The sequence below is a fragment of the Salmo salar genome, chromosome ssa10 (genome assembly GCF_905237065.1).
Source record: "Salmo salar chromosome ssa10, Ssal_v3.1, whole genome shotgun sequence".
Taxonomy (NCBI): Eukaryota; Metazoa; Chordata; class Actinopteri; order Salmoniformes; family Salmonidae; genus Salmo; species Salmo salar.
Window position 1 is genome coordinate 46,671,231 of NC_059451.1, and position 23,302 is coordinate 46,694,532.

General features: G+C 41.0%; 1 protein-coding gene across 2 annotated transcripts; it reads right to left on the bottom strand.

The window, feature by feature from the left end:
• Nucleotides 1–2,099: 2,099 nt before the first annotated feature.
• On the bottom strand, nt 2,100–22,825 carry tspan1 (tetraspanin 1). Of its 2 annotated transcripts, none has more exons than XM_014123502.2 (8): nt 22,389–22,825; nt 22,056–22,118; nt 13,619–13,822; nt 11,222–11,296; nt 4,674–4,730; nt 3,805–3,948; nt 3,187–3,270; nt 2,100–2,434 (listed from the first exon to the last, which is right to left on the bottom strand). In XM_014123502.2, the coding sequence occupies exons 2-8, from the start codon at nt 22,110–22,112 to the stop codon at nt 2,375–2,377; spliced, it is 681 nt and encodes a 226-aa protein (XP_013978977.1). In that variant the 5' UTR covers nt 22,113–22,118; nt 22,389–22,825; the 3' UTR covers nt 2,100–2,374. The 2 variants fall into 2 exon arrangements, with proteins under 2 accessions (XP_013978977.1, XP_013978976.1); XM_014123501.2 differs by having other exon boundaries at nt 4,674–4,772; nt 22,389–22,823.
• Between the last annotated feature and the right edge of the window lie 477 nt (nt 22,826–23,302).

Here is a 23,302-nt window from a genome sequence, read left to right on the forward strand (position 1 = left end):
CAAAGGAGCAAAATAAATAAATACAGTAGGGGAAGAGGTAGTTGTTTGGGCTAAATTATAGATGGGCTATGTACAGGTGCAGTGATCTGTGAGCTGCTCTGACAGCTGGTGCTTAACATGTCTGAATTCGTCTGTCAAGCTGAATATTCATGTTTGTTCATAATTAAATGTGCGTGTGTGTGTGTGTTTCACATGATCATCCCCACATAAAGACAGTGTTTAGTTTCCTACAGGGCGATTGTTTCTGGCTCTGTGTACACGCACACTGAAGCTGTCGCTGGATCCGATAGATAAGGGGATTTTGATTGTGTTTTACTGTAAACGCTAATGCTAAACCTGTTCATTTGGCCTGTCCGTCAAAAGCAGTGGATCCTATCCTAAGTCATTTTGACTTATTGAGCATTGAGATGAGCAGTACTCTCTCTAAGCCCCTCAGCGTTGGAGATATAGATGAAATATTGATCGATCGCTGGGATTGTAGTCCTCTCTAGAACGAGAGGAGAAGACAGGGTTGGTGTATGAAGGTTCTTGTTGAGGGAGAGAGAGAGGGGGTTGGTGTGTGAGGGTTATTGTTGAGAGAGAGAAGAGGGGTTGGTGTATGAGGGTTCTTGGAGAGAGAGAGAGAGAGAGAGAGAGAGAGAGAGAGAGAGAGAGAGAGAGAGAGAGAGAGAGAGAGAGAGAGAGAGAGAGAGAGAGAGAGAGAGAGAGAGAGAGAGAGAGAGAGAGAGAGAGAGAGAGAGAGAGAGAGAGAGAGAGAGAGAGAGAGAGAGAGAGAGAGAGAGAGAGAGAGAGAGAGAGAGAGAGAGAGAGAGAGAGAGAGAGAGAGAGAGAGAGAGAGAGAGAGAGAGAGAGAGAGAGAGAGAGAGAGAGAGAGAGAGAGAGAGAGAGAGAGAGAGAGAGAGAGAGAGAGAGAGAGAGAGAGAGAGAGAGAGAGAGAGAGAGATTTAGCTCTAAATACCTCTCTGAGGTCTGATTGGCTAGAATGGTATATGGTCTTGCCCCCACCCCTCTCTCCCTGAGCAGTGAGAATGCCAGGTTCACTTAAACAGACCGTCAAAGGGGAACAACAACATTTGCTTGGCGTTCAGTGTTTGAACAGGGATTTAAGATGATGATTCCACTAATTCAGGTGCAATAGCCAGAGGCATGGTATACGAGGCTTGAACAATACCCTATTTCACGCTCTCTCTCCATTCCTGCTTTCTATGTTTCAGAAGCCCACGATTGGTCAATATTTACTGTAACATCTGTGGACAGTGTGGTAATAGAACAAAGACAAAAAATGTACAGTATTCCATTCGTCTTTACTTAACAACAAATTCTTATTTTCAATGACGGTCTAAGAACAGTGGGTTTACTTTGTCAGCTCGGGGATTTGATCTTGCAACCTTTCGGTTACTAGTCCAACACTCTAACCACTAGGCTACCTGCCGCCCCATCTGTACACAGTACTATTATGTGACACACAGTACAATGCAATGTGTTGTTGCTCATGTAATATATCTGGGTTTGAATTATTACAATGCAGTGTGTTGTTGCTCACTGCTCATTTAATATATCTAAAATTCATATTACAGTATACACTGAGAGTAGAAAAACATTAAAGACACCTGCTCTTTCCATGACATAGACTGACGATGAGGAGGCAGGTTAAAGAAGGATTTTCAAGCCTTGAGACAATTGAGACATGGATTGTATGTGTGCCATTCAGAGGGTGAATGGGCAAGACAAAATATTGAAGTGCCTTTGAACAGGGTATGGTAGTAGATGCCAGGCCCACCGGTTTGTGTCAAGAACTGCAACGCTGCTGGGTTTTTCATGCTCAACAGTTTCCCGTGTTCATCAAGTATGGTCCACTACCCAAAGGACATCCAGCCAACTTGACACAACTGTGGGAAGCATTAGAGTCAACATGGGCCAGCATCCCTGTGGAAAGCTTTCAACACCTTGTAGAGTCCATGCCCTGACAAATTCAGGCTGTTCTGAGGGCAAAAAGGGGGGGTACCACTCAATATTAGGAAGGTGTCCTTGATGTTTTGAACACTTAGTGTATGTAGGAACTTTAAATGTGTGATTTTGTTGTAAAACATCCAGACATGTTGGTAGCTGAAATTTATTGTAAATATAAAGTGTATTTACAGTAAATAAATGTGACAATATCTAAAGCAACATTACACACAGTACTATGTTTTGGCTTTTGTGTGCTAAAATTAAAAAGATATCTCATTTGATTAGTAAACGTGAAATAATGGATAACTGATATACATTTGTAGATAATAACATCAAGGCAACCGATCAGATATGATGGCACTACAATCACTATTATTAACCTTTCACCATACATAACAACATATTGTCTGTACAATAAAAAGTCTCAGCTGACATTGTTGTCCAGATAACAGTACAGGTACATGGATACCAGCATCGCTGCCACCTAGGAGAGAGAAACTTGTGTTAGGATTATCTAGATTACAACTACAATAATATGGCTTTAATAACATGTACAGTGGCTTCAGAAAGTATTCACATTTTGTTGTGTTACAACCTGAATTTAAAATGGATTCAATTGAGATTTTGTGTCACTGGCCTACACACAACACCCCATAATGTCAAAGTGGAATTATGCTTTTATATATAAAAAAGAAAATAAACATTTGAATTCAGGCTGTAAGACAACAAATTGTGGAATAAGTCAAGGGGTATGAATACTTTCTGAAGGCACTGTAACAGCTCCTGTATCCAACACTAGCTGTCATTATGGCCGGGAGTTTGTCCTGACACGATGACCTGACCATCGCCATAGCAAAAACTTCCTAGTCCTGGACGGTACGGTTCGGTTCCTACCTAAACCTACCCTATCATCTCTTCCTGACTGCGAATGAGTCACTTTGTAACATTATGATCAGATTGTAGATCAGATTCCTCAAAGCATCACCACTAGATGTTCAGTACATGCAAATCAATGGCTTTTACTCATCCTGCAACTAGAGGTTGATAGACATGGTACACAGTGATACTCCTGCACTGAACAATGCACAGTCACATTTTCACAGACACATTTTCCAGAGCAACTTAGAGTATACACTTTTCATACTGGTCCCCCCATGGGAATTGAACCCACATGTCAGAAGTGCCACGCTCTACCAACTGAGCCACACGGTATCATTTATGACCTGTTGATTTTACCTCTAGCCCTCCGATGCCTACGGCTATTCCACCTACGATGTTGGCATGCTTCTGAAGGGCCTCCAACAGCTGTTCAAAACAGCCCTGGAGAGGAACGTGTACAGAACATTCATTATTAATAGGACAATTGTTGTACACGTCTAAGTGGTTTTAAAACACAAGGTCATTAAAGGCATTGGGTCAGATTTGTTACACATTTGCACGTGTTTTTCTCTAGATCAAGTGAAGGTTGTTGAAGATGTTTAGTTTATGATACATTTGAGTGTAAACAAGGAGACTTATGGTTGTTCCTGTGGGAAACAGTGTCACTCTGTGGGTGTCTCACCCAGTCTATGGCATTCGTCCCAAATGACACCCTATTTTCTATATAGTGCACTACTTTTGACCAGAGACGATACCGTCTCTAATAATATTTTGAAAACAGTGCTAAATAAATAAAAGAAAGTTCTACAAATTGGACTACTTCTTTGTCAGTTTTGTCCTTGTTTGGTTGAGTATGAAACCATCAAAATGGAGAAAGCCCATTGAACTAATGTTACCAGAAGAGTCATGCACTGCTCAATATACATAGAACTTTGATCATTCAAAATAGGGAGCCATTGGCAGCCGTGGTCTCACCTGAACAGCACTGTGCCATGCCTGCTGCTGGCTGCAGGGGGCAGTGTCTAGCTGGCAGCAGCTGGGTGGGTAGCTGCCCTCACTCTGCTCAGAGTAGTACGAGTCAGTAAAGTCTGTGTAGTTGGTGAAGCCACAGCAGTTCAGCTTCAAGGACACGGAGAGAAAGAGAGAAAATGTGCAATGTTGTAGTATTCTCACAGCATTCCCTTGTAACACTTGAGTGACATGCTAACAACAATGTGTTGGAGATGGACGAACACACTGGCAAATGTTCACCAAAATAAAGGCATTTCATTTAGTTATTGATTTACCATTCAATAAAAAGCAACACAACATGGACGGTTATGTAACAAACAGCTTTTCTTTGGCATTCTACTTAGGTTATTGATTTGTATTCCTCTGTACTTTCTAGCCTGTAGGGTACTTAAAGATGGTGGCTATGGTTCCAGAGAGGTACATGATGTATTGACATGCTTTTAGCAGAGAGAGAGGTTCACAAGTCAAGGTCTTTGAATGTATCAAGCATGATAAGGAGAGCTGAGCAATGGCAGAAATGTAGAATTGTATGCAACTTAAAACACGGTAAGGCACAATACAGAAGCTATACAATACAAAGAGTCAAAGCCATGTCATTACCATTCTAAACTTTTACAGGGTAGAATGTGATTGACATGTGATAGATAGAGCATGACAAACTCAGCAGTTATGGCCCATACCGTATGGGATTAAATATCGCAGATAGGGTTAGTCAGGACTCAGGAGGGCTAGCCACGGAATTGGATGGTTCAGGCTCACCATTGTCTATGAACAACGGCACCTGTCTTTCTCCTGGATAGTGGAGAAATATTGGTAACTTGAGGTAGCCATACCTCGGTCATGGTGCTGTTCCAGATCTTGGTGACCACCGGATCGCTGCCATACTGGTTCTTCAAGACAAAAGTGGCCCATGCTTTAAGAATCCCCTCGGCCTGGAGACCATACACACACACACACACACACACACACACACACACACACACACACACACACATGACAATCCCCGGGTGCATATACACGCACCATAGCAAATAGGGCCACTAAGCTCCTAACATCAATGACCTCTACACACACACACACACACACACACACACACACACACACACACAAGGTCACTGAACAAACCTACAACATATAGTCTGTTTTGACAGAGTGTACAGCTCAGGCAGTCAGCTATGCATCAATAATGAAATAAATGTCTATCTGAACCAAACAAAGCACCTGGGAAATAAAACCCATAGCCTGTCCCTGAGAAGATGACTGGGACATTTTTCTCCATTTTCTCCTTTGTGATTGTAAGTGGTCACATTTACATATATATTGATGCTCCTGTTTGTTCGGTCAGGACACTTTCTCCTATTGTGTTTCATACCATATTTATTTCATACAGAGAGAACATATCTATATAATACAAAGGAATACGTTCATGCCAGAGCTCCAGTTATTGTAGAGAGAGTGAATTCCTATATGACATACAGGCTTGCTTTCTTTCTTTCACCACCCTCCCTCTCCCTCTCTTCCCCCTTCTCTCTACCTCCCTCCCTCCCTCCCTCCCTCCCCTTCTCTCTCTACCTCCCCCTCTCCCCCTCCCACTCTCTACCTCCCTCCCTCTCTCTACCTCTCTACCTACCTACCTCCCTCTCCCTTTCTCTCCCTCTCTCTCCCCGTCTCTCTCTACCTCCCTCTCTCCCCCCTCCCACTCTCTACTTCCCTCCCTCTCTTTACCTCTCTACCTCCCTACCTCCCTCCCATTCTCTACCTTCCTCCCTCTCTTTACCTCTCTACCTCCCTACCTCCCTCCCTCCCTCTACCTCCCTCCCTCCCTACCTCCCTTCCACTCAGTGTGTCCCCGTTTTTTCCATTTTGATTAATAAGCCCTTGGCGTACAGTCACACAAAGACTCAGGGGAGCGAGTGTATGTGTGTATGTTCAGGGAGAGAGTAGCCTGAGGGGACGTGGAGACATGCTACAATTAAAAGTGCCCCCCAAGAAGCGGGAAGAGGGGCTCAGATCAGAGGGGTTATTACCAGCTAGCTAATTCATCACTGTCACTCTGCCTGCCTGGTTGCCTGCCCTGCATGCCCCTCGCTACACTGCATTCCCTCACACACACTCATACACACGCACACACTCACATATACACTGTGGACAGGAAAAAGGCCTAAACATCCAACACACTGGGCACTGAGCCAGGAGGGGATAATGTACCGACTGTATCAACTAAACTGTACAAGGAGAGGAGAGTTGTGGAGGATATTAGGCTATATGCCGTTGAGTGTTATTGATCAATCTTCTACATTGTAGAATAATATCGAAGACATCAAAACTATGAAATAACACGTGGAATAATGTAGTAACCAAAAAAGCGTTAAACAAATCAATATATATTTTAGATTTTAGATACTTCAAAGTCTATTTAACACTTTTTTGGTTACTACATGATTCCACATGTTATTTCATAGTTTTGATTTCTTCACTATTATTTTACAATGTAGAAAAGAGTAAAAATAAAGGAAAACCCTTGAATGAGTAGGTGTGTCCAAACTTTTGACTGGTACTGTATATACAGTTGAAGTCGGAAGTTTAAATACACTTAGGTTGGAGTCATTAAAACTGGTTTTTCAACCACTCCACAAATTTCTTGTTAAAAAACGATAGTTTTCGCAAGTCGGTTAGGACATCTACTTTGTGCGTGACACAAGTAATTTTTGCAACATTTGTTTACAGACAGATTATTTCACGTATAATTCACTGTATCACAATTCCAGTGGGTCAGAAGTTTACATACACTAAGTAGACTGTGCCTTGAAACAGCGTTGAAAATTCTGATAGACTAATTGACATCATTTGAGTCAATTGGAGGTGTACCTGTGGATGTATTTCAAGGCCTACCTTCAAACTCAGTGCCTCTTTGCTTGACATCATGGGAAAATCAAAAGAAATCAGCCAAGACCTCAGAAAAACAATTGTAGACCTCCACAAGTGTTGTTCATCCTTGGGAGCAATTTCCAAATGCCTGAAGGTATCACGTTCATCTGTACAAACAATAGTACGTAAGTATAAACACCATGGGACCACGCAGCCGTCATACCGCTCAGGAAGGAGACGCGTTCTGTCTCCTAGAGATGAACGTACTTTGATGCAAAAAGTGCAAATCAATCCCAGAACAACAACAAAGGACCTTGTGAAGATGCTGGAGGAAACAGGTACAAAAGTATCTATATCGACAGTAAAACGAGTCCTATATTAACATAACCTGAAAGGCCGCTCAGCAAGGAAGAAGCCACTGCTCCAAAACCGCCATAAAAAAGCCAGACTATGGTTTGCAACTGCACATGGGGACAAAGATTCTACTTTTTGGGAAATGTCCTCTGGTCTGATGAAACAAAAATAGAACTGTTTGGCCATAATGACCATCGTTATGTTTGGAGGAAAAAGGGGGAGGCTTGCAAGCTGAAGAACACCATCCCAACTGTGAAGCACGGGGCGGCAGCATCATATTGTGGAGGTGCTTTGCTGCAGGAGTGTCACGTCCTGTCCCTAGTAAGATGTCATTTTCTATAGTAGAGTAGGGCAGGGCGTGACAGGGGGTGTTTTTGGTTTATCTATGTTTTCTATTTCTATGTTTAGGTTCTAATTTGTCTATTTCTATGTTGGGATTGTTTGGGGTTGATCTCTAATTGGAGGCAGCTGATCCTCATTGCCTCTGATTAGAGATCATATTTAAGTAGGGGTTTTTCTTCCTGGGTTTTGTGGGTGGTTGTTTTCTGTTTAGTGTAGTTCACCTGACAGAACTGTTGTCGGTCGTTTTGTTGTTTTGTATAAAAGTATATTCATTAAAAGGAAATATGAGCACTCTACACGCTGCGCCTTGGTCCCCTTTATACGACCCGCGTTACAAGGAGGGACTGGTACACATCACAAACTAGATGGTATCATGAGGAAGAAAAATTATGTGGATTTATTGAAGCAATATCTCAAGACATCAGTCAGGAAGTTAAAGCCTGGTCGCAAATGGGTCTTCCAAATGGACAATGACCCCAAGCATACTTCCAAAGTTGTGGCAAAATGGCTTAAGGACAACAAAGTCAAGATTTTGGAGTGGCCATCACAAAGCCCTGACCTCAACCCTACAGAAAATGTGTGTGCAGAACTGAAAAAGCGTGTGTGAGCAAAGAGGCCTACAAACCTGACTCAGTTACACCAGCTCTGTCAGGAGGAATGGGCCAAAAGCTTTTGGAAGGCTACCCAAAATGTTTGACCCAAGTTAAATAATTTAAAGGCAATGCTACCAAATACTAACTGAGTGTATGTAAACTTCTGACCCACTGGGAATGTGATGAAAGAAATAAAAACTGAAATAAATCATTCTCTCTACTATTATTCTGACCTTTCACATTCTTAAAATAAAGTGGTGATCCTAACTGACCTAAGACAGGGAATTTTTACTAGGATTAAATGTCAGGAATTGTGAAAAAGTGAATTTAAATGTATTTGGCTAAGGTGTATGTAAACTTCTGACTTCAACTGTATATACTGTTTATAAATAATATCTCTTTAAATATAAATCATGAAAGTGTTAATTATCTGACATTATTTCATTGTAAGAAACAGAGGAAGCTCTATTGCAGAGTAGCTCTTACCGACAGAAACAACCACCTCTCTGTTTTAATCTCTTATTAAGGCCCTGTAGTAACTTAGTGTTGTTTTACATTTTTACATCATATAAGCGTCACGTGTCTCCTCTGAATGTCTTTTAGAAGAACTATCAAGCAGTCATATAACGCATGTATAACGCTCCCTAAAATTGGTTATTAAATCAGAGTTATTTAGATTCCATCGGGTCATGGCTTTTTGGTTAGATTAGGACGTAGGCCCGATGGGGAAAGAGAGATTTATGTGGTAGATAAAGTAGTAGGAAATAGATCAACACCCTATATGTATTGCCCATTTCATTGTTTCAGAGGTATATTTCGGAGAGTTAATATGTTCATGGATGGCTATGTATATTACTACCCAATCCATATTAATAATTGCAATGATACTGTGTCATCAAAAGCCGGGGATGGGCAGATGCTCGGAGACTGCCAAATACATTATCGAAATGGCAGTGTTCTTTGTCTAGGTAATGAATTAATAGGATTAATGCTAAAAAGCAGCACAATAGATTGACTATAAGCATATCTAATTAAGTAACAATGAGAATCTATGATACACGCCTAGGATCTCTTCTGGCCCTCGACAAAGACACACAAAAATACACACACACACACACACACACACACACACACACACACACACACACACACACACACTTGATTTGCGAGCAGATGCAGGTAGGATTGCCAGGTTTGGTTAGTTAGGGTGTGTAAATTTCAGAGGTGTAATAATCATGTCAAGATCAAGAAGTTGTCACTAGTTACCACAGTCACAAAGTCAAAATATATTGTATATTGTTTTTTATTTTTGCTCCAAATTTAAGGTTAGGGTTAGGCAAAAGGTTAGCAGTGTGGTTAAGGTTAGGGATAGGCAAAAGGTTAGCAGTGTGGTTAAGGTTAGGGATAGGCAAAAGGTTATCAGTGTGGTTAAGGTTAGGGATAGGCAAAAGGTTATCAGTGTGGTTAAGGTTAGGGATAGGCAAAAGGTTATCAGTGTGGTTAAGGTTAGGGATAGGCAAAAGGTTAGCAGTTTGGTTAAGGTTAGGGATAGGCAAAAGGTTATCAGTGTGGTTAAGATTAGGGACAGGTTTAAATCAGATAAAAAAAATACAAATGAGGACTTTTGACTAACTTTGACGATTATTTTCAAGGTTTTTGTGTTTGGAATGACACCGTTACTACGGGAGATGATGCTGTCATAGAATGACTAGGCCTATTGCCCATAATGCTAATTGACTGGAAATTCCAAATCAACTGCGCTGATGTGCTTATAGTCTGACGGGCCCACGTGTAAAATCTTAAACAACATCTCATCATGACCCGCTTCCCTGTTTTCCCCAACACTTAAAGTAATTCTCAAATCCCTTCAAATAATGCTGTCAAATAAAGCAAGGTATGTAACAAGTCAAATAAGCTCTTGACCTAAAACATAGGAAAGAAACGTGAGCTGGTAGACATTAGAGAGGTGGAAATTACAATTACACGCTTGGATGTGGTCACATCGGTGCGAGTTCCAAATTTTAGCTGGTCACTTTACTCAAAACATTCTATTTTTGGAGCAGCTAAAACCATGATTTGATCAAACGGTAACATCCTGATTCCTGCATCAAGGTGTTTTCCCTGCTGCCCCTGTTTCTCTCTGTGCCCCCCGAGTAGACTAGATGAAGAGAAGGGGAGGAAGAGAAAATCACATTTGCACGAAGCTGGCTGTACTGTGTTACGTCTACTCTATGAGACCGGATTGGCTGGAAAAATAAGTAGGCTACTGTTGTGGTTTTGTTTTCGAGTTTCCCCTTCCTCAGTGATTAGCCCCAAGTGAATTCGCCTACAGTATATGATAGCCTGTTTGTTCTCTAAAAGATGTATGAAAATGTATCTCTATTGAACAAAATAAACAGAAATTCTGGAGCCCTATTTTGACAGTACAATTATAGAAAAATAGCCTAATTGTCAACCCAAAATTCATGCCAATCACTGGTTTACATGTTTTGCATCAAAATATCTTTATTTTGCATTCCTGCTTGGACATGTTGGATGAAACAACGTATTTCTTGAATAAATCTAAGTCTGGAGCATTCCTATACTGTTTTTTAAATATATATAGATAACATGGGGCCAACATTGGATTTGAAAGAGAAAGCAAGTGCCATGATCCCACAGGAAATAGGCCTATGGGAGATTTTTAAATGCTCCGGATTTGAGAATATTGGTATATCCAGAGACCAAAATGCAGAACAGATAAACACATTTTTGATTTGCAGGAGGAGAGAATTTCGTTAAATAAAATGATTCATTTCCAATGATTTACCGTCCGAAAGGACAGGGTGTCCCGCTAGTATTTTACTGAACGGGACTGGAGAAAGAGCAGGAGCGGGACCTATATATGTAAATAGTCTGTTTTGCATATAAAATGCTTTAACTTCAATATTCCAGAGTAATAAATTGCTCAAAGTGAGAGGCGTCGCACATAGCCCCAGGCAATCTGGGAGTCATTAAAGGGCCAAATGTACTGAAGTGGACATAAAGCCCAGTAATTCAATGATGGCCAGGCTATGAAGGAAAATTTACATGGAGATAAAAATCGAGAATGGGAGTGAAAGCTGGAGCAAGAGAGGGAGGAGGGGGAGGGAGAGAGAGACATAAGGAGAGATGATACAAAGAGAGAGAGAAAGAGAGAGGGAGGGAGGTTTGAGTCAGAAGTGGAGAGAGAGAGTGAGACTTACAAATGAAGAGTAGGCGAGGGCCACCGTTCCGGCTGCCACTTCAGCGATGAAAATAATCAGGATGATGGAGAAAAACTTAATAGAACAAGACAAAGAAAAAGGACTTGGCTTTAGATTAGAGTAGCTGACTGCAACCTTAACCACAACCATAACACAACCACAAGTTCACAAAATAACCAGAACGCAACCATAACACAACCATAACACAACCACAAGTTCACAAAACAACACAACTATAACACAACCACAAGTTCACAAACACAAGCATAACACAACCATAACACAACCATAACACAACCACAAGTTCACAAACAACACAACTATAACACAACCACAAGTTCACAAACAACACAACTATAACACAACCACAAGTTCACAAACACAAGCATAACACAACCACAAGTTCACAAACAACACAACTATAACACAACCACAAGTTCACAAACACAACCATAACACAACATAACACAACCACAAGTTCACAAACCAACCATCACACCATACCACAACACAACACACAACACACAAATACAATGCAAACGCAACAACTAAACAACCCCTATCCAACCACAACAACTAAACAACCCCTATCCAACCACAACAACTAAACAACCCCTATCCAACCACAACACCTAAACAACCCCTATCCAACCACAACAACTAAACAACCCCTATCCAACCACAACAACTAAACAACAACTAAACAACCCTTATCCAACCACAACAACTAAACAACAACTAAACAACCCCTATCCAACCACAACAACTAAACAACAACTAAACAACCCCTATCCAACCACAACAACTAAATAACCCCTATCCAACCACAACAACTAAACAACAACTAAACAACCCTTATCCAACCACAACAACTAAACAACCCCTATCCAACCACAACAACTAAACAACCCTTATCCAACCACAACAACTAAACAACAACTAAACAACCCCTATCCAACCACAACACCTAAACAACCCCTATCCAACCACAACAACTAAACAACAACTAAACAACCCCTATCCAACCACAACAACTAAACAACCCTTATCCAACCACAACAACTAAACAACCCCTATCCAACCACAACAACTAAACAACAACTAAACAACAACTAAACAACCCCTATCCAACCACAACAACTAAACAACAACTAAACAACAACTAAACAACCCCTATCCAACCACAACAACTAAACAACAACTAAACAACCCCTATCCAACCACAACAACTAAACAACAACTAAACAACCCCTATCCAACCACAACAACTAAACAACAACTAAACAACAACTAAACAACCCCTATCCAACCACAACAACTAAACAACAACTAAACAACAACTAAACAACCCCTATCCAACCACAACAACTAAACAACAACTAAACAACCCCTATCCAACCACAACAACTAAACAACAACTAAACAACCCCTATCCAACCACAACAACTAAACAACCCTTATCCAACCACAACAACTAAACAACAACTAAACAACCCCTATCCAACCACAACAACTAAACAACAACTAAACAACCCCTATCCAACCACAACAACTAAACAACCCTTATCCAACCACAACAACTAAACAACCCCTATCCAACCACAACACAACTCCTACACTCCTCAGGGCTTCGTAATCAGCCTTTGTCCTGTCATGTTATTGTAAAGGCCCTTCGATAAAGGACAGCTAACCGTTGATTAGACAAAGGAGAACAGGGAAGTGGTTTAATGTGAACGCTGAAACAACCGATAAGCATCTTCTCCTGGCTGTGAGCTGTAAACAGTAATGTATCCTATATGGACTACTATCCGTTAGACTCTATCAGTCTGAGTAATGAACGACTTAGTATGTGATGGTGCTTATGGGGAAAATGTCCTAACTGTGCTACTCATTATTAATGAAATGGACTCTGGGGTAGTTAGCCACATTGTTAATGAACATTAACACACCCTCTTCAGGACTACACTGGAGAAAGATAGTCCATCATGGACATGGTAGCTTGTTTTGTGAACTGTGTAGATAGATTAATTGGGAGTGTGGAGAAGTGGGTATCTAAGGTCTATAATACGGTCATGAATTATATACTGCAGATATAGTTAATAATGTACCTTATGCTTTTGTAGTTATGTTGAGTTAGATCACAATTGTGAGTATAGCAGTTAGAGTAAGTTAGTTGGTTGTGTTCAGCATAGCAGTTAGTGTAAGTTAGTTGGTTGTGTTCAGCATAGCAGTTAATGTAAGTTAATTGGCTCTGTTCAGCATAGCAGTTAGTGTAAGTTAATTGGCTGTGTTCAGCATAGCAGTTAATGTAAGTTAATTGGCTGTGTTCAGCATAGCAGTTAGTGTAAGTTAATTGGTTGGTTTCAACAGTGAGCCCGTACTCTGGACTGTACCTACCAGTAGCAGAAGACACTTGCTCCCCTTGTGGGCTCCACAGCAGCCCAGTACACCCAGTAGAACCAGCACTCCTCCAATAGCGATGCAGAAGAAGCCCACCTTGACATATTGCACGTCGAGGGTGAAGGGACTCAGCACCTGTAGGAACAAACCCTTATCCACACTCACCCAAATCCCCACACCCAGCAGGGTCAGACCCCCCAGCTGGAAACAAACACACACACACACACACACACACACACACACACACACACACACACACACACACACACACACACACGGGATACACATGGGTCAATAGACACAAAGACACTTGCAACCCACAAGGTTCAATGGTTCCTTGAGATGTGTATAGGCTGTGTGCTCTTCCCTGGTCACTCCATAGCCACACCCATAGCTACTTAGTTAAATAAAGGTTCAATAAAAAAAATACAAAATAAAAATAAAACCCATAGTTACTTCCTAGTTTGAATGAAATAGGAAGTGAGTGTGTCAGGAAGAGGGAAGCCATCTTGACTACATATTGTGGTCAGAAAAGTTTGGTAACTAGGAAACTGTTTATAGTTTTAAAGCCTAGTTTTCTCATTCTATACAAGTGATAACATTCTTAAAGACTTGTTTAACGATATTGTATCGATTGTCAGGAGAAGTTTTCTCTGCAGACCAAAGTTTGGAAGGCTATTGCTAGGGTCTACAACTGAGCTTGTAAAATCAAGCCTTATTTCATTTCTTGCGGCTGGATTATCTGTATTTTGTAGCTTTTTTGGGGGGATTTCTTGCCTTGTTTTGGGACTGAACTGAATTTCACATTTACTTTTATTGGAGAACAAAGACATTGTTGCTGAACTAAAACAGCCACTTGATTTAGCAGTTTTATCTGCTGGGACAACAGCTCTTTCATGAGGTAATAAGTGTGTTGTGTCACATCATCTGCTGTGTAGCTTTTTCCTGGTGTCAATGACCAAAAGCACCCCCTTTGGCCTCATGGGTGGAATGTTATTCATATTTTTCATAATTTCATAATTAATATATACAGTGGGGGAAAAAAGTATTTAGTCAGCCACCAATTGTGCAAGTTCTCCCACTTAAAAAGATGAGAGAGGCCTGTAATTTTCATCATAGGTACACGTCAACTATGACAGACAAAATGAGAGAAAAAAATCCAGAAAATCACATTGTAGGATTTTTAATGAATTTATGTGGAAATTATGGTGGAAAATAAGTATTTGGAACATTTCTGGGATATTTTGTTTCAGCTCATGTTGCGTTTATATTTTAATGTATTTTTATGTTGCGTTTATATACATTATTGAAATGTCAGTGTTCTTTGTCTAGGAAATTAATGAATATGATTAATGCTAAAAACAAACAGCACACTATATCTGACATGGTACAGGTGTCTTCTTGTTTAAGCCCATAACCATGTGTATGAGGTGTATACTTTGTTTCAAAGTAGATATGTTTAAGACTACCCAGAAACACTCTGTGTGACCCTGATTTAGCCTACTGCAGTAAAAAGGTTAAGAGGGGGTCAGGGAGAGAAGAAGATTAATTTATTCTTTCAGCCCGAGGCTTCTGTTATATACCAGCCAAAGAGCACTTGACCTTTTTCTCTCTCCACCAATACCCAACAGCTTAATAGGCAGGGATCCACTTAGTGATCATCTTGACCTGTTCTTTCTGTGTGACATGCAGAAGTCAACCATGGAATTATATCTGGATTATAATGTAATGGAGGGATCGTCAGGAGGTATCTATCTATTGTCTGATTGGCCAGGAGGAGAACATTATATTTCTACTCGGCTCTGCCTGATGATGTCATAGGACTGCTGGAGAACCAACTCTAGCTCTTTAGGTCTAATCGGGAACTCTGGTCTAGCTCTAAATAATTTTTATTTTATGTACAAATGTAGATACCTACTTCACACATTGATTCATGTAATGGAAGGATTATTTATTTTATACGGGAGATGTGGGGCAATATATTTTATTTTTAAACATATACAGTGCCTTCAGAAAGGTTTCATAGGTTATTGTCCTGCTGAAAGTATCATTAATAACTTCACCATGCTCAAAGGGATATTCAATGTCTGCTTGTTTTATTTGTACCCTTCTACCAATAGGGTTCCTTTTTGCGAGGCATTGGAAAACCTCCCTGGTCTTTGTGATTGAATCTGTTTGAAATTCACAGCTTGACAGAGGGACTTTACAGATAATTGAATTGTTGGGGGTACAGAGATGAGGTAGTCATTCAAAAATCATGTTAAAGACTATTATTGCACACAGAGTGAGTCCATATAACTTATTACATGACTTGTTAAGCACATTTTTACTATTTTTACTTATTTAGGCTTGCCATTATTTAGGCTCGCCATAACAAAGGGGTTGAATTCTTATTGACTAAAGACATTTAAGATTTAAATTTTTTATTTATTTGTAAACATTTCTAAAAACATAATTCCACTTTGCAATTAAGGGGTATTGTGTGTAGACCAGTGCCAATAAATCTCAATTTAATCCATTTTAAATTCAGACTGTATCACAACAAAATGTGGGAAATAGTGAAGGGTGTGAATACTTTCTGAAGGCACTATACTGAACTGTATATACCAAACGCCTGGTCTGACAGATCTAATGCTTTTCTTTACCATTGGATCTCATCTGCGCTCTCTCTCTCTCTCTCTCGCTCTCTCTCTCTCTCTCTCTCTCTCTCTCTCTCTCTCTCTCTCTCTCTCTCTCTCTCTCTCTCTGTAGGTCAGATCAGTGAGAGAGTGGGTGGATCTCATCTGCGCTCTCTCTCGCTCTCTCTCTCTCTCTTTCTTTCTCTGTAGGTCAGATCAGTGAGAGAGTGGATGGATCTCATCTGCGCTCTCTCTCTCTCTCTCTCTCTCTCTCTCTCTCTCTCTCTCTCTTTCTTTCTCTGTAGGTCAGATCAGTGAGAGAGTGGGTGGATCTCATCTGCGCTCTCTCTCTCTCTCTCTTTCTTTCTCTGTAGGTCAGATCAGTGAGAGAGTGGGTGGATGTTAGACTATGCTATTCCTTCTCTCCTCCCCACAGAACAGAAAGCATCTGAAACCTGATATTGTCTGTCGTCTCCAATCAGAGCTATGTCAGTCATATACAGGAGGCCTTCTGCTTTCTGTCAGCTGCACATGAAACTAGGCCTGCCAGTCTGTCTGCCTGCCACCATCCTCCCCATCAGCCCTGATGTCTTGCACATGAGAATAATCTCCCCCTGTCTTCCTCTCCTCCCCTCTTCCCCCTCTCCTTTCTCCTCAGGGTATCTTGTCTTTTATTTCTTCCTCCACCTGTTCTCAGTGATGAACGCCCTGCTCGGTAAATGTGATACGACAACCATATTCCCCCTAACTCCTTGTCTGGCAGCGTTTTCCCTCTCCCTGATCTAATTGTGGTTGGCTTTCTCTTTTATTTTTTTGCAGGCTAATGTGGTAGATGGAATGCCACCTGCCTGGGATGCCCTGTCAGACACCACGAGACCTGTCATAGATCACATGGAAATCAGGTTAGGACTAGAGGTCAACTTGGTAAATGGGATAGGTGAGTACAATATGGAAGGGATAAATGAAAGATATTAGGGCTGGAGGGATTGAATAGGAGACTCCTGAACAGAGCCATATAGACCTCTGGAGAGGGGGATGGGTGAATAGATGAATGAATACTGTTGGAAATGCATTCCAGCTGAAGCTGGTTGAGAGAATGCCAAGAGTGTGCAAAGCTGTCATCAAGGCAAAGCGTAGCAACTTTGAAGAATCACAACTAAAAAATATACTTTGATTTATTTAACACTTTTTTGGTTACTACATGATTCCATGTGTTATTTTATCGTTTTGATGTCTTTACTATTATTCTGCAATGTAGAAAATAGTAAAAATAAAGAAAAACCCTGGAATGAGTAGGTGTGTCCAAACTTTTGACTGGTGCTGTATATAAGTATACACATTTTTTCTTGTTTTCCATGATATTTTGCCATTAATACGTGTCACATATCAGTTTGCAAACAATGTAAAAATAATAATAATAACAATAATAATTATAATACTTGAGTCAATAAAGCCTTCATACAATCATGGTCTCTTTTTTGCTTTCTTGAGTTAGGCAGCTACAAAATGCAGGTGTTTCAGCCTAGCGCAGTGCTCTCTATGGTGGTGGGGAAGCCAGCGGAAAATACAGAGCGTAGGGATTGAAAATGTTCTCTAGTTGCGCCGTGATTGGCTCAGAGTTCTGTCACTCATGGTGACACTACGTCACCGCCAAATCTAAGCGTAGAGCTCAAAAATCAACCCCCTTGGGTGCTGCCATAGAGTTACATTAGAAGTGCCCATCCAAGAAGGCTCAAGGTCATTGGCCACAGATACAATGATGTCAAATCACGTTATATCTACAGTAGCTTTGATTGGACTTTCAAAATCGTAGCCAGCAAGCTAACAGTCATCATCATGAATCAAGTCAACAATCTACTGGCAAATCCTTTTTAATCCATGTCATATGAAGATAAATAATTAAGAGAAAGTATAGATAAAACCTATCGGTGCTCATCGGCCATTGGACAAAAACATTACACAACAAGTTAGAATTCACAAATTCAACAATGAGTGGTTGGGAAGGAATCTGTGGTTAACTGCAAGCATTGCAAAGCAATCATTAGCCTACTATTCAGTGGAGTGGGTGTGTGGTTCCAATTCTGGGTTTAAGGGTCTCTTTTCCAAGCTTGAAAGGATAAACATTCAACATTGGCCATGCTGTCATTCCAGCATGACTTCTGCCGAGCTCAAGACAACTGGAAACTCAGAACTGGGAAATCTGACTTCAGTGAGTTCAAAACAACTAGGAACTCTGAAAAAAACAATCTTCGACTGCGAAAATATACGTTTTGAACGGTCATCCAACTTGTAATTGCAAGTTGGGAACTTGGGCTTCTTGCTAGAGCTCTGACCTGAAGATCACTGACGTCATCATGATTCAACTTTGTTTTTTTCCAAGTTAACAGTTGTCTTGAAAGCACTATAAATCCAGAGAATGCCAGACTTTGATGACAAAATTGGCCCATGAAGGACCGCCGCGTCACCTTCCTGTTCAAGTGAGCACAGCACCACAAGGTGAGTCCAAAAATGTCTTGTATGCTGCTGCATAAATTATGTAATATGCCAGGGAGATATGTATACTGTAGCTAAGAAAGTAATACTAAGTCTACGTTGTGCAGTAAGATGTTGGTAGCTCATGTGCCTCACCCTAATAATTTGGTCCCTTTTCTCCTCATAATTTCACTGACTGTTCTGACATGGTGATGCACATGTAGCCTATAGCCTGTTTTAGAGAAATGTAATCATTGAATATTGTTAGAGCTTTCATTGTCTGCTTATATGCCCTCTTTATTTATCCTATGGTTCTGATTTGGTGTACAGAGAGAACACTGTAAGAACGGCCCATTTTCTGAATTCTGTTGCTATACATTTCAAAGTGCTGAACAAATAGTTATATTGACGTCTGTCCTAGCTCTCACATTATTGTCTAAATCAAAAATACGGATTGCCTCTTATCCGCTCGTCGTCCCCGATGCCATAGTTTGTACATCTCAAGTGTCAGTTGAAACCACGTTTAAGCAAGTCAGCTATGTTTTTTTAAAGGCAGTAAATGAGGCTGATTGAACTGTTTTGCTGCCAGACAAGGCTCCTCTGATAGCCAGGTGTAGCAGTGGTAAGGTGTTGGGACTCTGCTGTTGGGACAGCTTTATGTAGGCCCGAACAGTTTGTGGGCACCGTTTGCCACTGTTATAGTGCAATTAATGTATTGTTTAGTGTTGTGTCGTGTAGTGGCTTGGCTGGCATGCGTCCCCCAAAAATTGAGTGGAGTTTGCTTCTACAGGATGTACATTCTAAAATTGTCACTGGTTGTGTTACAGCCTGAATTCAAAATGGATTCAATATTTTTATTTTCTCACCCATCTACACATAATACCCAATAATGACAGTGAAAATTTTGTAGAGGCACCTCTGGCGGTGATTACAGCTGAGTCTTTCTGGGTGAGTCTCCAAGAGCTTTACACACCTGGATTGTACAATATTTGCCCATTTATTCTTGAAAAATTATTCAAGCTCTGTCAAATTGGTTGTTGATCATTGCCGTACAGCCATTTTCAGGACTTCCCATAGATTTTTAAGCCTGTCACGAATCCCACCGAAGGTGGCTCCCCTGCCTGCTCGGGCGGCGCTCGGCGGTTGTCGTCGCCGGCCTACTAGCCACCGCTGATCCCTTTTTCCTTTTCTGTTTGTAATGTCTTATTGGTTGCACCTGTTCCCTATTGTGTGTCTTGATTTGTGTTTATTTAAGCCTGCTTAGCCCGCCCAGGTTTGTGCGGGATTATTTTCTGTCATTGAGTTTTTTGGATGTGCTGGTTATTTCGCCGTGTATTCTCTCTCCGGACTGTGTGCCCGTTGTTACTGGGTTGGTCGTTTTGTTTCACGCGCCCGTTGTGTTGGCGTTGACCGTTTTGTACCGGGAAGAATAAATTCATTATTACCTTACCTCTGCTCTCTGCGCCTGACTCCTACCACCACTCCTAGCATCTTGTGACAAAGCCGATATAGGTCAAAACTGTAACTAGGCCACTCAGGAACATTCACTGTTGTCTTGGTAAGCAACTCCCATGTAGATATGGCCTTGTGTTTTAGGTTATTGTCCTGCTGAAAGGTGAATTCTTCTCCCAGGTGTCTGTTGGAAAACAGACTGAACCGGGTTTTCCTCTAGGATTTTGCCTGTGCTTATAGGTGTATTTTATTTCTTTATCCTGAAAAACTCCCTAGTCCTAGCCGATGACAAGCATACCTATAACATGGTACAGCCACTACCATGCTTGAAAATATGAAGAGTGGTACTAAGTGATGTGCTGTGTTGGATTTTCCCCAAACATAATGACAAAAAGTACATTTCTTGGATTTTTTTGTTGTTAAGTGCCTTGTTGTAAACAGGATGGACGTTTTGGATTTTTAAAAATTCTGTGCTATTCTGTGCAGGCTTCCTTCTTTCATTCTGTCACTTAGGTTAATATTGTGGAGTAACTACAATGTTGTTGAACCATGCTCAGTTTTCTCATATCACAACCATTAAACTCTGTAACTGTTTTAAAGTCACCATTGGCCTCATGGTGAAATCCCTGAGCAATTTCCTTGCTCTCCCCGGCAACTGAGTTAGGAAAGACGTCTGTATCTTTGTAGTGACTGGGTGTATTGATACACCATCCAAAGCCTAATTAATAACTTCACCATGCTCAAAGGGACATTCAGCGTCTGCTTTATTTGTATTTTTTTTTACACATCTACCAATCGGTGCCCTTCTTTGTGAGGCATTGAAAAACTGCCCTGGTCTTTGTGGTTGAACCTGTGCTTGAAATGCACTACTCTATTGAGGGACCTTACAGATAATTGCATGCGTGGGGTACAGAGATGAGGTAGTCATTCTAAAATAATTTTAAACACTTTTATTGAACACAGAATGAGTCCATGCAATTTACAATGCAATTTGTTGAGCAAATTTTTACTCCTGAACATATTTAGGCTTGCCATAACAAAGGGGTTGAATATTTGACTCAAGACATTTCATCTTTTCATTTTGTATTAATTTGTAAAAACTTCTACAAACAATATTCTACTTTGACATTATGGGGTAATGTGTGTAGATCAGTTGCACAAAATCTCAACATAATCCATTTTAAATTCAGGCTGTACCACAGCAAAATGTGGAATAAGTCGAATGGTGTGAACAGGCACTGAGATAGAGCATTATGACCTTGTCAAAAGACTGCATCTAACTGTTCTTCCCAGATCCAAATAAGCATGCATAACATGACTTTATTAAGACATGATAGTGTATCATATTGTATGGTGTAGGTTTATTAAATAACTTGGCTCAGGCACTAATGAAAACCCAGTAGAAAAGGACTTACACTTCAACGATCATTTAAACGGGAGCAGCAAAGTGTAATGAAAATTCAGCTTACCAATGCCAAAGTCCCCCTCCATTTCACAAACATCATTAGTTATAAACGCTAGGTGGAAAACATAGGTAGCAAAATTAGAGAGTTTAAAGTTAATGACGAGAACTGCTGAGAGAGAGACAGAGAGAGAGAGACTTAAGAGTATCATTTTAGCTTCCTCTCAGTGATTTGTGGTATTTGTGTAACATCGTTGATATGTTGTTGAGTTCATGGTGCTGAGGGAGAGGTGGGGGACAGCGAGAGAAAATACTTTTCTATGCATTAAAAGCCATTGTTTGTTGTTTCATTCACACAGGACTCATAAAGATTTAATGTAATAAATTAACAAATGCAATTACTCTCCCCTCGCTAGCCCCCCCCGACCCCCCCCCCCACACACACCCCCACCCATGTGCATGTATGCAATCAAAAGAGAAACATACTCACAAGGATAAGCAAGTTGAACAAGACCATCATACATTTGAAGAATGTGAAGCATGCCATTTTAATCTGTAATAAAGAGAACATAAATGATGCCGCTGCTTACTTCTCCCTACCTCTCTCTCACACTCAATGAGCTTCTAAAATGCATATATTTATACATTCTGGTCCGTCTCCCGCCATTTAAAATCACTCGCTGTGAAATGATTGTACCAACAATGCATCCTGGTGATCAAAAGCTAGTTGAACACAAACAGAGAAACCAAAGTAGTCAGTCACAGATTTAACAGGCTCAACAACAGTGATCTTTCTACAGTGATCTAAACATATGAAACCCACCTGTGTTGTAGAGACTGCCTGTGTGCCTTAAAGAGATATACCCAGGAGATGACTGCTACCAGTGTGGTGTCTTTTAGGTCCCAGAGAGATGCTTTGTTCTCCGGCAGACCAGGGCTCTCTTCAGTACTGCAGAGGATCCTTTAGAAAGAAACAAGGGGTCCAGGTGTGTTGTACAGCCAGGTGTTCAGAACAGGTAACTGTGGGCGTGTGTGTATGGATGGCGTCTCTCAGGGGTGAGTGAGTGATGGTGTCTGTGATCAGGTATACCAGTTCAGGTTGACTTGTACTGCTGTGTCAGAGTGAGGAGGAATACTCTGATGCCCTCAGGGTGGACTGGGTGTGGCCAGGACAGGTACAGGTGACTCTCAGCCAGGTGACAGATGAACAGACTGCGGGGACTGAGTGCTGTGTGTGTGTCTCAGGTCACAGTCTCTGCCTGACCCCTGCAGGTATAAACACAGTAGAGACAGAGAGGGGACACACAGGTACAAGTCTAGTGTCACCTGTAAACTATTCTGTTGTAACAAATAATCTGTGTATAATATTATCATTACACTCTGTCCAGATTTATAGCCATACATTTGCTCCAGGTTGTGAATCTACAGTGTCACCTGTACGCCATAGGTTTATATTGCATAATCCTCACCATACTGTGCAGATATTAGTATCCCACTGGGCACAAACTGGTTGAATCAATGTGTTGTTTTACAGGGTCAGCCATAGTAGTACGGCGTCCCTGGAGCAAATTAGGGTTAAGTGCCTTGCTCAACAGCACATCGACAGATGTATACCTTGTCAGCGAAGGGTGTACGAACCAGCAACCTTTTGGTTACTGGGTTAACGCTCTAACCGCTAGGCTACCTGCTGCCCATAACAAACCTAAAAACAAAGATGGTGCTGCAGTGGATAGCTGC